The sequence below is a fragment of the Uranotaenia lowii genome, chromosome 3, assembly GCF_029784155.1.
Source record: "Uranotaenia lowii strain MFRU-FL chromosome 3, ASM2978415v1, whole genome shotgun sequence".
Lineage (NCBI taxonomy): Eukaryota > Metazoa > Arthropoda > Insecta > Diptera > Culicidae > Uranotaenia > Uranotaenia lowii.
In genome coordinates, this window is record NC_073693.1 from 117,841,347 (window position 1) to 117,856,411 (window position 15,065).

The 15,065-nt window shown below is 32.2% G+C and overlaps 1 protein-coding gene across 1 annotated transcript in view; it reads left to right on the forward strand.

Annotated features, from left to right (window-relative positions):
* The window catches only part of LOC129758395 (lachesin), a 589,306-nt gene that overhangs the window by 526,778 nt on the left and 47,463 nt on the right, over positions 1 to 15,065 (forward strand). The window contains exons 6-7 of the mRNA XM_055755900.1: positions 8,380 to 8,508; positions 9,103 to 9,193. Of these exons, the coding sequence (XP_055611875.1) occupies positions 8,380 to 8,508; positions 9,103 to 9,193 (220 nt within the window). The remainder of the gene's footprint in view (positions 1 to 8,379; positions 8,509 to 9,102; positions 9,194 to 15,065) is intronic.

The window sequence follows — 15,065 nt, forward strand, 5'->3', positions numbered from 1 at the left end:
TCACGGGGGCGGGACCGAAAAAAAAGCTGACTAAATTCCATCGGGGCGGAACTCTGGATGTTTGAGAGCGCACAATTCGTGTTGTTGTAGGGAAGAAACTTTTGCCTTTTCATACGAGCTCTATATGGGAAATTATTGTGTTTGTTGCGGCCAAAACGCCATAGGAAATCGGAAGAATGTGAGGGTGGTGATGTTGTGTGGTTCCGTTCCGACCAGCAGCTGCTGCCGTCGGAGGTCGCAAAAATGTTGCCCTCGCCGTCTTCGGTGTGTCGTAAATTGTAATAATAGTGCAGAGTCGAAAGGCGCAAAATTATTGCCCTGCCGGGACGAGCCTTTTCGAGTTTTGGAAACAGTTCTAGTCTAGTTTGCGTTCAGCTTCTCCACTGCTGTTACTAGGTACTAGATCTGTGGTTGCAATTCATGCTTGACATATTACTTTTCCGTTGTTTTCGGGTCATATTTGGTTGCATAACGTATTCGCATGTGGGATTGCCCCTAGATTCTGGTTTATCTTTAGTTATGATGGACGTAAATTGGTTCCGGTTGAGTTTATCATAAGCAAGTAAAACGAAGCATGATTGAAATAAATTATAGAAGACAAAGCTACATAATTCTTACCTTATTTGGGTAAGTTACATGAGTAACAAATCTCTAATACTTAGGGGAGAGTTTGAGATTTGAAAAAAATACTTCTGACAGCATATTCTTCATAAATTTGAAAGGTATCTGATCCAATTAAAGCGTTCAAAGCGTTTTCTTCAAGGTGGAGAATTTATTTCGGCAATTCAAAAATCAAACAGCATACATATAACCACAACTCAAATTTATTAAAAGATGCCCTTGCATCAGGGGCGGTCCTAGAGTTGGCTCTTGGGGGGGGTGATTTTCTGATTTTTCAAAAATCAGTCATTAAGAAGTATCGTACATATCTGGCGAAAAAACGATTATTTTGAGAAACAGAGTTGAGGATGAAGGTGGGGGAGGGGGGGGGGGGGGGGTTTCGTTTGCAGTTGTAAATAAAACTTGTATTTTGTAGTTTTGTATAGGGGAGATGGGGGCATAATGGCCACCTTAAGGAAAACGGTTATTTAACCATAGAAAATAGCTATAATATGGAGGTTACATTATTGTTTCGTGTTCAGACACTTGAAAAGCCTATTCCCTAACGGGCTGAAACGTGAAAAACTAGATGAAAACGTTAAAAAATGCATTTTAAAAAATTTTGCCAAAAGCTGAAAACCAGCCACTGTGGAGGCATAATGAGAACCCCCCCTGAGGCAGTATGAGCACCATTAATCAGAGCAAGATGTGCGTTTTTGCCGGGGAATCTAGCAGCGAATTCAATTCGATGAAGTCAGGTGAGTCGTAGATTCATCAAACAAAGCAATAACAAAATAATCTAGGTCTGTTTGTAGAATACAAACAATTCACGCACGCTCATACATTAAGTGCACGCTAACTTTTGACGGGCTAAATAACGGGTCATTTTTGCGGGTCAATATTACCCCTTATTTCGAAAAGCTCGAGTCCGCTTCAAAGGGGTAGTTTCAGATGTTGTTACATTCATAACGTTGTTATTTGTCCGGTAAAATGGCAGCGATTAGAAAGATTGTAAGTATTTGATTGAATTAATATTTGTATTGCTTTCTTTCTAAAATTATAATGCCGTCATCTTATTATTTCAGCGCTGCGCAGTTCCCGATGATGAAAATAAGCCGTTGATTGGAGCCGATGTTTAAAGGTCGATTCGCGATGGAGGGTAAATTGAAATTTTGAAATAATAAAAAATATTTTAATATTATTTTCATTTAAATAAACTACATGAAACATATGATATTTTGTTGTGATTTATTTCCCAGCAAACATTTCCCATAATAAGCTCCTAAAAATTCTCGACAAAAGCCTTTCAAATAAGGGGTAATTTTGATCCGTTACAAGCATTTGGAATAAGGGGTAATTTTCATCCGCTGAAGCCTTATCAGGCTGAGTACCCCTTAAAGGGTAAAGCGACTTTATCCGTAAAAAGGAGTTCTCCCAGTCTTATCGAATAACGGGTCAAAAGTATTCGTTAAGGGGTAGCCAAAAGCAGGCCCGTGCGAAGGACCCGTCCATGGTGGGGGTTTTCGATAATAAAATTTAGCCGAAAATAATTAAAATAGCAAAAATACACAAGATAAGTAAATTCATTTGTAAACCATTTTCTTACTTATAATTATCACACAAACTCAAAAATCAATAAATTTTACTAATAAAACTAATAAACTTTTTCGAAACGAATCAAAATTAATGTTCCAAACTAATGCATTTTTCGGTAAGTCATTGATAAATCATTCAAAATGATGTTCCTTATTCTTGACTAGAAATTTGCTTGAAAATAAATTCTAAGCAGTCTAGATGCCAAATTTCAAATTGATATTTCTGAAACACCAGAAAAAGAATGCAAATCAAAACTGTTAATAAAGCTTCGGACATAAGAATTATTGCACAGATATAGGATTCATGAAATATTACGCTAGATTTTAGAAAAATCTGAATTTTCACGTAAAAAAAATTAATCTTAATAAAAATTGTTAGAAAAATTGTTATGATTGTTATTTATTATTCATCTTGTTTAACATTTCTTCTCTTCATTTTCAATGGGAGGATTGATTAAAAAAACTACTGTAGTAATCTGAATTTGGAAAAAAAAAAATTATAACGATTTACAATGGGAATATGGTTTCTCGATTAGGAGAAAAAAATACATTTCGAACTTCAATAGCTGATAACTGAATTTTATTTGATAAAAAGAAGAAACTATTTAATTTTTTTCAAGATTGCCAGTGATCAAAGTCAAAGATAAAACCCTTTTCTATATCAAAATTCGTCCAGTAATTTAAATAAAAGGCAAAAAAAGTACTGAAGTTGGAAATAATAACTTTAATAGTTTTACCGTTTTACTTTAAAATTCGTTAATTTTGAAGTTTTTTGTTTTTGGGAATAAGAATTCAATTTGGTTTAAAACTTCATTAAAAATGAGGAAAAGTATAAAATTGAAAACCTGTAAACTTTTTCGCAGAATTCAGAATATCTCGAAGTCTTGAGGAAAGTTCCAAAAATTTATTTATACCTTTATTTTTAGATCTCGTGGTTTTGATTTAAAGTTTTGTCAAAATAATGCAGATATTTCTAAAACGATTTTAAAATATTTGCAAAAGTTTTTCCAAAAAACAAAAGCTTATAGTAAACTGCATCTTATTTGTCAAAATAAGCTTTCAAATTCTTTTTGCACCTCGAAGGATGTTAATTTCGTGGCCTTGTGTAATTTATCAAACGTTTTTGAATGTTATGTTGAGCACTTAGAAGAACAAAAAACAAAAAAAAATTAAGACTGAAACTGGTTTCTTGAAAAATATATCATACCAGCACAATTTTTTGTAAATCAAAAATTTTAGTAAAAAAGAAGAGAATACTTGGTTTTAGGTTTTTATTTGCTCATTCTGATGACCATCATGAGTCATGATGCATGGCTTCCAACTTTTTGGTGCATAGAATTAGTATTCGATAAATAAATTTTGAATTAAAATTTTTTCAAGTTCTGAATTTGTTTGGTTATATATGTATAAAAACCCATTCTATAGACGAGGTAGCGGTTTTGTATGTCAAGTGTAGAGTTTCAATGCTAAAGGTTGATTGAATTTCCAATCTAAATTTACGATTATCAATTCGTGTATCAATATGTATGTAATGTCGTGAAATAAAATGTCTTAAGCCTAGGGTGATTGAAGACAAATTTCCGCCGGAGGCAAGAAAAATTTCTTACTTTTATGCTAACACTTATTTAACACCTTTAAAAATCAAGTAATTTCTCTTTACTTTTTCGAAAATTTTACTTGGAAAAATCTTCATGGGGGGGGGGGTTAAACACCTAAAACCCCCCCCGTTCGCACGGCCTTGGCCAAAAGTTAGCGTGTGCTTTGTTCGGAGGATGATGCTACTAGCCGTATAATGTAACAATAAAAAAATCGATCATGAATTGTAAATGGAAAAAAATCACCTCGAACAGAAATCTAACGCTAGTCTTCTGATTACCTCTCCGACACCTTACCAATAGGCTAAATCGTCGGATGAAAACTAGTCAAGGTGTGGCGCTATAAATCAATTTTAATTCGCTGCTAGATTCTACGGCAGAAAATGCTCATTATGCCTCGATAATATGATGCTCTATATGCCCCTAGTCAACAAATTTAAGTAAAAACGTGTTTAAAAATTGATAAAAGTGAAAAATCAAAAATTTTATGATGGTAAAAATTGAGAAACAATGTGTACATCATGTTGCAGTGCGTACATTATAGATCAAGGTTATTTTAAGATCATAAGAGCTTATTTCGTGGTGCTCAAAAATTATAATATTTTCGTAACTTGAGAACCAAGCTAGTTTTTTTTAAATATCTCTGTAAAGATGATAAGGAGATTCCTTTTTTTGTGAAAAATTAATACTATAGGAAGTACGAAACAAATCCTCATGAATTTTTTTTTAAGAAAATACGCACTTTCGTAGAAAAGCGTAGTTCTCATTATGCCTCGGGTGCTCGTTATGCCCTCATGTCCCCTACTAGTAGGTTTGTAATTTAAAAAAAAACCTTTTAACATATTTCCTCAATATACTTATTTCAATATCCTTTTATAAAACAATCTGCAAATCTTAGATGTTCACTGCGAAAAAGTGTTGATAACAAGATAATTTTCGTAATTTTTGCATTTGGCATTTTGTAAATTATAACTAAGAATTCTTTAAAGAATTTTCTGATATAAATGTCATTTCACAAATGAAAATTCAACACACATTGTCTTAGAAGAAAATCTAAAAAAAATCTTTAGGTTATCCACAATATTTTTATTGGAAATCTTCATATCAGGGTAAGACTCGCACCAAAACTTTAATGATTCTCATTTTGCAACGATTCCAAAACAATTATTTGAGAAAAGTGATTGTTCATAATTGCTATGAATTAAAAACTGAATATTTAATTATTTTCCTGAAGTATTTTACTGAATCGTTGTTCGAAACTATCGAATTATTATTAATTCTTGTTCTTATTCTTCAATTTTAACTATAAATTTGATTATAAAATAAGATCATCAAAATCATATTCTGATGTATGAGGCTTTTGAAACTTCATTTTTATTTGTTTTTTCTTAAATTTCAAGCTTTCATACTATATTTTTAATCTTGTTGGAACTGAATCCAAATAAAAAGTGACTAATTTGCAACGAATAATTTATGAAAAAAGTTAAAAGTCGTACTTTACTTCTGCTCTGAATATTTTTAAACTTTTTTTATAATGTTTGAATTAAATAATAACATATTGAATAAAGAGTTAATTTCTGAAAGTTAAAACGATTTCAATATTTTAGTGAAAATTTATAATCAATTGCAATTGAAATAACCAACTTTCAGATTCAGAGAGGATTTTTTAACCTAAATTATTAAGCTGGATTTCTACTAAAATTTTTAAATATTATTGTGTAGATGAGCTAAAAACAGTATCGGCGATATGATTGGTTGTGAATCCTGAAATTCAACCTGGTTGGTAAAACATTAGAAAAAGGTCTTCCGAATGTTCAACTTGAGCGATTACCTTGTTTCCGAGAAAATAGTAGAAGATGACGGCATAGTTTTATGTTACCTGGGAAAAATTAAAACATAGGAAAGCTTTTAGAGCCTATGTTTTAAAAATGGATTTTGGAAATAAATTTCTGAACTTGATTTCAGATTTTATCCATCACCTCTAGTTCAGAAGTAGTGTTTTGAGTATTTTTCGAAAATTGAATAGATATCAGCCGAATACCAACTATTGTCCTTTTCAAGTATTCGGTGAAACGAATATTCTGAACATGAAAAATCGTAAATAAGCTTAAAATGTGCTCAAAAGTACCATCTGCATCACCGAATATTCTGCAAAAAATACCATTGTGAGTAATATTTTAAAAGTGATGATAGAATTGCAAAGCAAAAGTACTAATCAAAGCAGGTAAAAAACACATTTTTACGAGCTTTGTAATTTAAAGCTTAACTGATATCAAGTTTCAAACAATAATCTAATTTTCACCTTTTTAATGTAATTTTTTATTACCACAACAGCAACAACTTTATCGTAACCATTTCTTACTTAAATAACTTAATTTTGAAAGTTTTAAATTAAAGAATTGATTTTTTATTAAAAAAAAACTTTTGATCATTATTCAAATTGTTTAGTTGTAATAACGGCTTAAAATTTATGAGGCCCTTCGAGCCAAATGGGTATAAGGGCATAAACGCTAATGAAAGACGTAAAAGATCACAAAAAATAAGCCTTGGAAAGAAAAATTAATGATTTATTAAAAAAAAAAGAAACATATTTCTAGAAAACACATTTATAATTCTATGTGTTTGGCCATTTTCCATACATTTATCTAAAAATTTTTTTTTTCAAACGTAAAAGTATGTAAATTGAAATTCTAAATTTCTAAAAATCCCAAATATAGTTTGAATTATGAAGAATCGATTTATATCAATGAACCAAAATCGGTCGTCGAAGCTTATACGATCAAAGCTCCTTTTTTTTCAAAAACGTTCCAAAATAAGAAATTATTTTAAAAAAAACAAAAACGTTCCAAAATAAGAAATTATTCAAAAAAATATTCTAATAGTTAAATGTATCTTTTTAAATTAAATTGTCCAGACAGTTTCGATATCTTTAATTCAGAAAAAAATATGGGCTTTTAAGAATCTCAAATTGAGATGCATTCTGTAATCGAAGCTTGCAATGAAAAATAAACCGAGAAATGGAAATGGAGTATTAGATGTAGGCAACAAAAATAGAATCTGTCCAGATGGACATCTGGGGGAGGGGTGTAGGGGTTGCCAAATGACCACACTTGTACACGGAGAGGGAGAAGGGGGTAAAAATCTCATTTTTCTGTCCACGTGGTACCTGAACGGCCCATAGGCAATTTAACACTTGAAGGTTTAAGGCTTTTTTCTTCTAAAAACCGATCTGCAATAACTCGTAAATAATAAAGTTATGGTCGAAACAAGTTTTCAGGTATTTATTAAACATACCGGCTATTTGGTGAACATTATCAAAAAATGATCAAACTATAGCTAAAGTTTTAACGAAGTTAGTCTGAACAAACATTTTCACTAAATATCCAAAAATACTAAAAGCGAAAACAACTTATGAGCATTAAATATAACTTATCAGATTAGCGAAACGTTGTTTGATGACAGAGATGCGCACGAAATTAAATTGCATGCTTCGCATGATCCCAAACTTTTTACCGATACACCATACTGAGGGGTGATCCCAAACATTTGATCGATAACTTAAGTAGCTATTTTTTCTGTTGAAAACACTACGCAAATTTTTAGCACAAAATTAAAAATAAAATGCGTTTTGACATTAATGAAAATAGATTCAAATGTACCTCGATTTTTTTTAATTCGGTCCACTCAATTGCACTTTATATTTCAACCCGATCAGTTCAGGAATCGGGTCGAAATATAAAGTGCGATTTTTTTGGAAATTTTCCAAGTTTAAGTCATATCATATAAAGTTAACATTTACATTTTGCCAAAAACATACGAAAAAGGTTTTGATCATTGACTTTAGAATGAGATCAAAAGAAATGCAATATATCATAAGATGACTAAGATATAACCAAACAAATTTTCTTGATTTTGAGGGGGTGATCCCAAACTTATGGCCCGGTAGCGTATACGGTCAGCAAATTCTAATTCAACGCTCTAAGTACCTCTAAAAAATTATTTGGTGAAATTCGCCCCAGGGAATTGCAAGTTACAGCGGTTTTAGTTTGGCGGACCGACTTTTTTTTCAAAATGTTAAGCTATTAAGTGATGAATAAATTCTTTTATTGAATAAACACCCCCACGGAGTGGAAAAATTTGAGAATTCGAAAGTACACCAACTAGGAAAAGTTCTAAGTTTTATATGAAATCCAGCGTTTGCGAGTATTTCGTAACGGTTTTTGGCCGCTTGGGGGGGGTGATCACCCCGATCACCCCCCCCATAGGACCGCGCCTGCCTTGCATAGTAACGATGATGACAGTTGGATTAATAAATTTATCTGAAAACACTTCAGAAATATTGAGGTTGCCCAAGAGCATTTTCAGTATTTTTAATCGAACTACTAATAGTTTATTTATGATAAATACAAGAACGTAACACATCGTTCCCAGGAAGCATACCGTAAGGTTAAGCTCTTAGCTTCACCCATATATTTCAAGGTGACGTCAATGAAGTCACCTTTTCTAACTCATGGATTTTCTCACTTTCCCATCTGATGGTTTGTGTGTTTTTTTTTTCTTCCATTTCCTCTTGCTTTCTCAATTTCCAGTAATGGTTTACGACGGTGAGGTGCTCCATCTGACGAAAGTGAGCAGAAACGAGATGGGCGCTTATCTTTGCATCGCCACTAATGGGGTGCCACCATCAGTGTCTAAGCGGATTATTCTCGACGTCGAGTGTAAGTATCCCAACCTAACTTACTCCTACATTCCATTCCTTGGGCAACCTGTGCTCCTTCTCTCGATCTCGCCAAAGTATGTTCTAAGTTATTTGCTTTCTTTTCTGGTGCTGAGTGCAAGTTTGGTGTTCTTTTTTATTATTTTTTCCTCCCGTCACACTTTGCCGCTACTTAGCTAAAACTGTTTTCACTTTAGTTTTTTCTTATTTTCATTTTTTTCTTTTACCATTCCAAGTATCGGAGTTGTTTTTCTTAGCGCAACTTCGCTCACTCCTGGCGCCTGTCGTTTGATAAGTGTATTATCTCATTAAATTATGCCGTACGAGTATTAGAAGCAGGCCCAAAGATGGCTTTATGCCATCACCCGGTAACTAAGTGAAAACTTTTCTCATCGAGCCGAGAGGATAACTGCTAATGTGCCAAGCAGTTCCCTCGACTAAACCCATAAGTGGCCCACCATTGGCACTGTTGGGTGTGAGCGAAGAAGCACAAGAAAAAACTTTCCTTACATTTGGAACACTTTGTGGCAGTGACAATTCCTTCTTCATTCAGTTTGCATTACTCTTATCTCCCTGCGTACTTATCTTTTTGCAGTTTCTCCGATGATTTGGGTTCCCAATCAACTGGTGGGAGCGCCACTTTCGACTGACGTGACAATAGAGTGCCACACCGAGGCGCATCCTAGGTAAGTTTGTGTGAATATTTAGAGCGGATGTAAAGTCTTCTTTTGCTCAGAAAGTTCTTGCACTTCAATAATATTTTGTTAAATAAAACCTGATAAGCTCTTGTCGGTTTCATTTCTTTTTCAACATAACATGGATACAAGCGACTATCCTTATTTTGAACATTGTAAAATTTAAAAACACTGTCCAAAGCAAATCGAGGAATGTTCTGAAATGCTTTTTTATGAAGGATTAATCACCGTAATTTATGTTTGTTACTTGAATTTATCGGCCTTATTGGTGAAAAGTAATGTCCTTTTTTGTAGGGGCATCTAAATATTATGGAATTTTTTTTATAGATGGATAGAAGGTTAGATGAAATAAATGATGGTAAAAATTATGGGGTAGAGTTTATTAAGAACTAAATTAGAAGCATTATCATCACGTATCAAATTTTTGTTCCTCACGGGCCAACTACTGTGAAGTGGTAGATACAGATAGATTTGCATCTACCACCACACATTAGACGGCCAAGCGTAGTTCGTCCCACAAGATAAAAAGTTGCAGTGCGAATGAACAAAAATATGATATATGATCGCTCAGATAAACTCACTTTAACTCAGAAACGCATCAATCGATGTATAGTCTTCTCAGTTTGTTATCATCGCGTTTGTTACATCCGGAATTTGGATGCAAAACAGTACAGTCGATAGTCTAATAGTGACCTACCACCGATGCTTTGATGTCGTGTTTATTTTTTCTTTTTGGCCAAAGTTATCCTAATTGTATGAAGGATTAATCACCGTAATTTATATTCGTAGCTTTAATTTTTCGCCTTAGCGTTGAAAAGTGATGTCCTTTTTAGTAGGGACATCAAAAGATTATGAAATATTTTTGATATAGATAGATAGAGGGTTAGATTTCATATAATCTTTTTGTTCGTCCGCACTGCAAGTTTTCCCGCCTTCAGTTTGAGCCACCACACGCTTAAGAAAAAGGAGTTATGGCTGTTTCTACCCTCAATTCCCCTATTTTTTTCAATTATTTCAGAAAAAAGCTTGGTTGGAATTGAAAATTTTAAACCAAATGGGTTGTATCTTGTGTGTTTTTTTCGAGAAATCAAAAGAAAGTTGTTTGAGCCACCGCACGCGTCGGAAAATGGAGTTATGGCTGTTTTTACCTTCCATTCCCCTACATTTTTCAATCATTTAAAAAAAACCATGTTCGGACTTCAAAACTTTGAAAAAAATGGGTTGTGTCCTATGTATTTTTTCCAGGGAATCCAACGAGGAAAAAAAATCCTTGGATGGATTTCTCGGAAAAAAATACATTGGATACAACCTATTTGGTTCAAAATTTTCATGTCCGAACATGTTTTTTTCTGAAATCATTGAAAAATGTAAGGAAATCTAGGGTAAAAACAGCCATAACTCCATTTTCCGAAGCGTGCGGTGGCTCAAACAGCCTTCATTTGATTTCTCGAAAAAAAACACACAAGATACAACCCATTTGGTTCAAAATTTTAAATTCCAAACAAGCTTTTTTCTGAAATAATTGAAAAATATAGGGTAATTGAGGGTAAACACAGCCATAACTCCATTTTCTTAAGCGTGCGGTGGCTCAAATAGCCTTCATTTGATTCCTCAGAAAAAATTATATACGATAAGTCTGTTTTCGTTCAATATTCTCTAGTTGAAATCAGTGTTTTTTCTGGAATGTTTACAAAATATAGGGGAATTATGGGGATAAAAAGGCACTATATCTCCGTTCGTAAACTTGTGCGGCGTTTTAAACTATGTCCAATTGATTTTCCGGAAATTTTCACGAAAGAAAAGTAAATTTTCATAGATTTGGTTAATGTGTGACGAAAAATATTGAATTTCTTCGCGGTTTGTACACTTTTTTCCCCATTGTGCGATGCTATGCTGTCGTGTTTTTTTATTTCTATTTGGTTGTTTGATTTATTTCTTTCATTTTTAATGTCTGATATATAACGCTTAAAAAATATTCTGACGAAAAAATCGATTGCAGAAAATAAAACTAAAATATTACTCAAAATGATTGTTCAATTTTTTTAATGCATATGGGAACTGTACTACACTATACTGGATCAAAGTTGTAGCTTTTGGGTTTTGGGTTATTGATTTTGTACTCATTACTTAAATAGTTTATTCCGTTTTATGCTGTTCACTTTGAATTTTAAATGAAAAAAATTAAATTTACCTTTTATAAAAAATATTTTATTTTTTTTCAATAACAAATTTTATTCAATAACTTTGTTTTCAGAAAAAAAAATCGATTTTCTCAGGAACTCCGGGATTGAAATATTACGTAACGCGATTAAGGGTGTAACAGACTGTTAAAATTTGTGGATTTTAGATAGTAAATCAACTAAAATTGTGTTACACTGGAGGAAGAGGGAGCCAGAAAATCGCTTTACGTATTATTTGAATGGCTCTTTAAAGCTAACAATATTCAAACTTACTTTTCAATCTTAATACCTCGAAAAAATCAAATTCACCAATTGATGAATGCTTGAAACTAATCCTTGACCGAAACTTTCAAAGTGTTTTGGCTTAATAAAACGACTTAAAATATTTGATATGGATTTAAATATATAGTTAAACATGTCTATTAAAATTTTGAAATCTATTGATTGAATTAAAAAAAAAACTTCATTTCGGTATCTGAACAAAGATTTCATCTAGTATGTTTATTTCTGATATTGATCCTTAATGAAGGTCTCCGATTGGATTTTTTTTAAAGACATACGCCGTATCAGCCGATTTCGACTTAATAGACTGAATTAACGTGGGGAACTCAACATTTTACATTTATTACCCAGTACCGAGAAAGGAATCGAACCTACTCCAAGGCTTAGGTGGCTCATGGGATTTTCGTCTCACCACGCTAACCACCGATAAATATATTTGATTTTTTTTAAACACTTTGTGAATATCAAATATGAATTCTGATTCTAACTTTTCACTGTATAAATTTCTGTAAAGAATAATTAGTAAAGCTCCATCTCCTAAATTCTGATTTCGTTTTTCAGTATTCAGTTACATGGGAAACTGTTTTTTCTCTTACTGTTTATGTTTTTCTTATCTCAACAAAAAAGCTTTAAAGTCGCGAATGCCAGATAGACGGTAAAACAACTATAATCGAAACAAATAAAATATCTCATCAAAATGAAAAGGCCATGTCTTTAAGATAAGTAGGGGAGAATGGGGATACTTGATCCCTTTTTCTTATTTTCTTCTTATCTTTTCGTGAAAATTTTATAACTCGCCGTCTTTCACATTTTCTGACAGCGTATAATTCTAAGTACATATGCTCCAAAAATTAAAACGAGACAGAACCAGTAGAAAAAGTAAAAGCATTTTTTATGAGACGAAAAAAAATCAGATTTTTTTAAGCTTTAAGAGACTTGATCCTTAATTCAGGGTGCCCTGAACCTAGGAAAAAATCTAGCAAAATCCAATGATAAAAGATCCGTTGGATATTTTTTATCATATCAGTTCTCATTTCCCAGTTTGGGAGTATCATAAAAGTTTGTCTACTACCCTATTGTCATTGCATACTTAAAGGCAAAATTATCTAGTTTTTAGATAAATACCATATTTTTAGTGTTTTTTATACATAATTATTGAATGAAAATAAGTTATTGGACAAATGCTAGTAATTTCCTGATAACCAATGATAGCGATTCATTCAGAAGAAAAATATATCATTCTGGACTCTATGGATCAATTAAACCCATAACATACATTTTGGAAAACTTTTTCACAAAAAATTGAGAGTTTACTATTGCCTTGAATGTATGAAGTTCATATTATACTGTAACGATTGGCATATTGAAATAAATATTGTAATTAAAATATTTTCATATGAGACACATCTTCAAACCACTCTTGGTTAAATTTTTCAAATAATAACTCTAAAGATGAAATTTTTAAATTTTGTTGAGATAACAGCATTGTTGTTTTGTTCTATTTGGAACATTTTTATTGAACATTTGATATTTGTAAGACATTACAGTTTCAAGGTATAGCAATGGAATCGAACATCCATAAAGATCAGGTATCCTCACTATCCCCTACACTATGATTCGTTGAATTAGTCAAAAACACAAACATTAACTTTTTAAATTTTCAACCGATTTCTGGAAATAATCCTTTAAAGCTTTGTTTTGAATTGTCATTTAAGGTCCATAGAAAATCAGATTTTCAAAATGTTACCATCGTTACCAATTCTAAAACTGTCGATGAAACTAAATTTTTGCTAAAAAGCGTTTTTAATTATTTTTTCTACTAAAAATTCACTAATGTCAACAGTACTGTTAATCAGACGTAAACATAAAGTTCGAATAATCGATATAAAATTTACTCACTTTCAATATCCAAAAAAGACTTTTCAAATTAATCTTTCAATCTACATAGGTACGAGTACTTTTTATTTTTTTCACAATTTCATATTTGGACCATAACTGTTCTACTGAGATTTTTTTGATTTCGTTTCCGGATTCAACGCCCGATTTTACATTAAAAATTCAGTTCGGTCAAAAAAATTTACGATTTAAAAAAAAAAAAATGTCAACTAGTGATAATTTCGACAAATTCGAATAGATACTACCTAATATACATTTAAACGTCAATTTCCGGTTCGGTTAACTTTTAATGAACTTTCAATCGAAATTGCCAAACAGACACCATTTAGAAGTAAACAATCATTCTCAAATGTCGAGAATTTGTTAGCAGGAGAATTTAAAGTCTAATTTTAGCTGTGCAAATTCACCCCTCAGATTTGCCTTAAAATGCCGATATGTTCAGTTTCTCAAAATCTCTCCGAATTTCAATGAGTTCATGGGAAAGCTGGTAAATACTAGATTGTTTTGTCATTGAAATTTTGTGAAACATTGATGATTCTTCGTTTTACCACCGATTCCTAATGTATTTTGTGAGCACAGTGGTGTCACTTTTTGGTATGGAATGAGTCCAGAATATCACATCTTTATGCTTTCAAGATTTCTTAAAAAATGCTGGCTTAACGAGGTATCACAATCAAACCTGCACTTGACATAAATGAGTTATCCGTATATGGAAATGGAGACTCAAATTTTTATATTGTACCACCTCGATTCGGGTAAAATGATACTAAATGTTACTTTCAAGGCATGCTAGCAAATAAGTTATAATTTTTCCATAAAAGTTTGCTCTGGTGAACTTTCATTTCGCCTGAATAGATCTCTAAAATCAAACTCGCCAAACATAACACACAAAATAATACTCCTGCTATTGAGCTATCTAAGACCAATATCGGCATAAAAGTAGAAATATTTGCAAAACTTTTTAAGCCGCAAAAAAGGGGTGTTAGAGAAGGATTTGATATTTTTGTATGAAAAAAAAAACATGAAAATAAAAAAAATTCAAAAGTTAAAATCTCGTGTTAAACAAAAAATGCCTCTTCAGTTTTTCAGATTCTAACATTTGTGTTTCAACCAAGTTGATGCAACAAAAAACAGATTTTTTTTATTTTACCCCAATTGGAGGTAGAGCAGCTCAAAAATTGAATTATTTATTTTTACAAAATTATGCTTCTAGCTTTCAAAGACAATAAGATAGCCATGCACGCACAGTCTTCGATAAAAAAATGGGTTTTGTTGTGTTGGTAAAGTGTTTAAAACACACCGAACTTGTAGAGTTACTATAAAAAAAAGTTACAAACGGAAAACTGTTTTTTAGACATGCCCTATTTATTTTGTAATCTTAAAAAAAACATAGAACCATACCGTTTCATTGCACGACTTTTATATGTTCAGCAAAGTTTCTTAAAAAGATACAATTCGTAGCTATGTAGAATATTTCTATACTCTATTTATTTACTGTAAGAAAT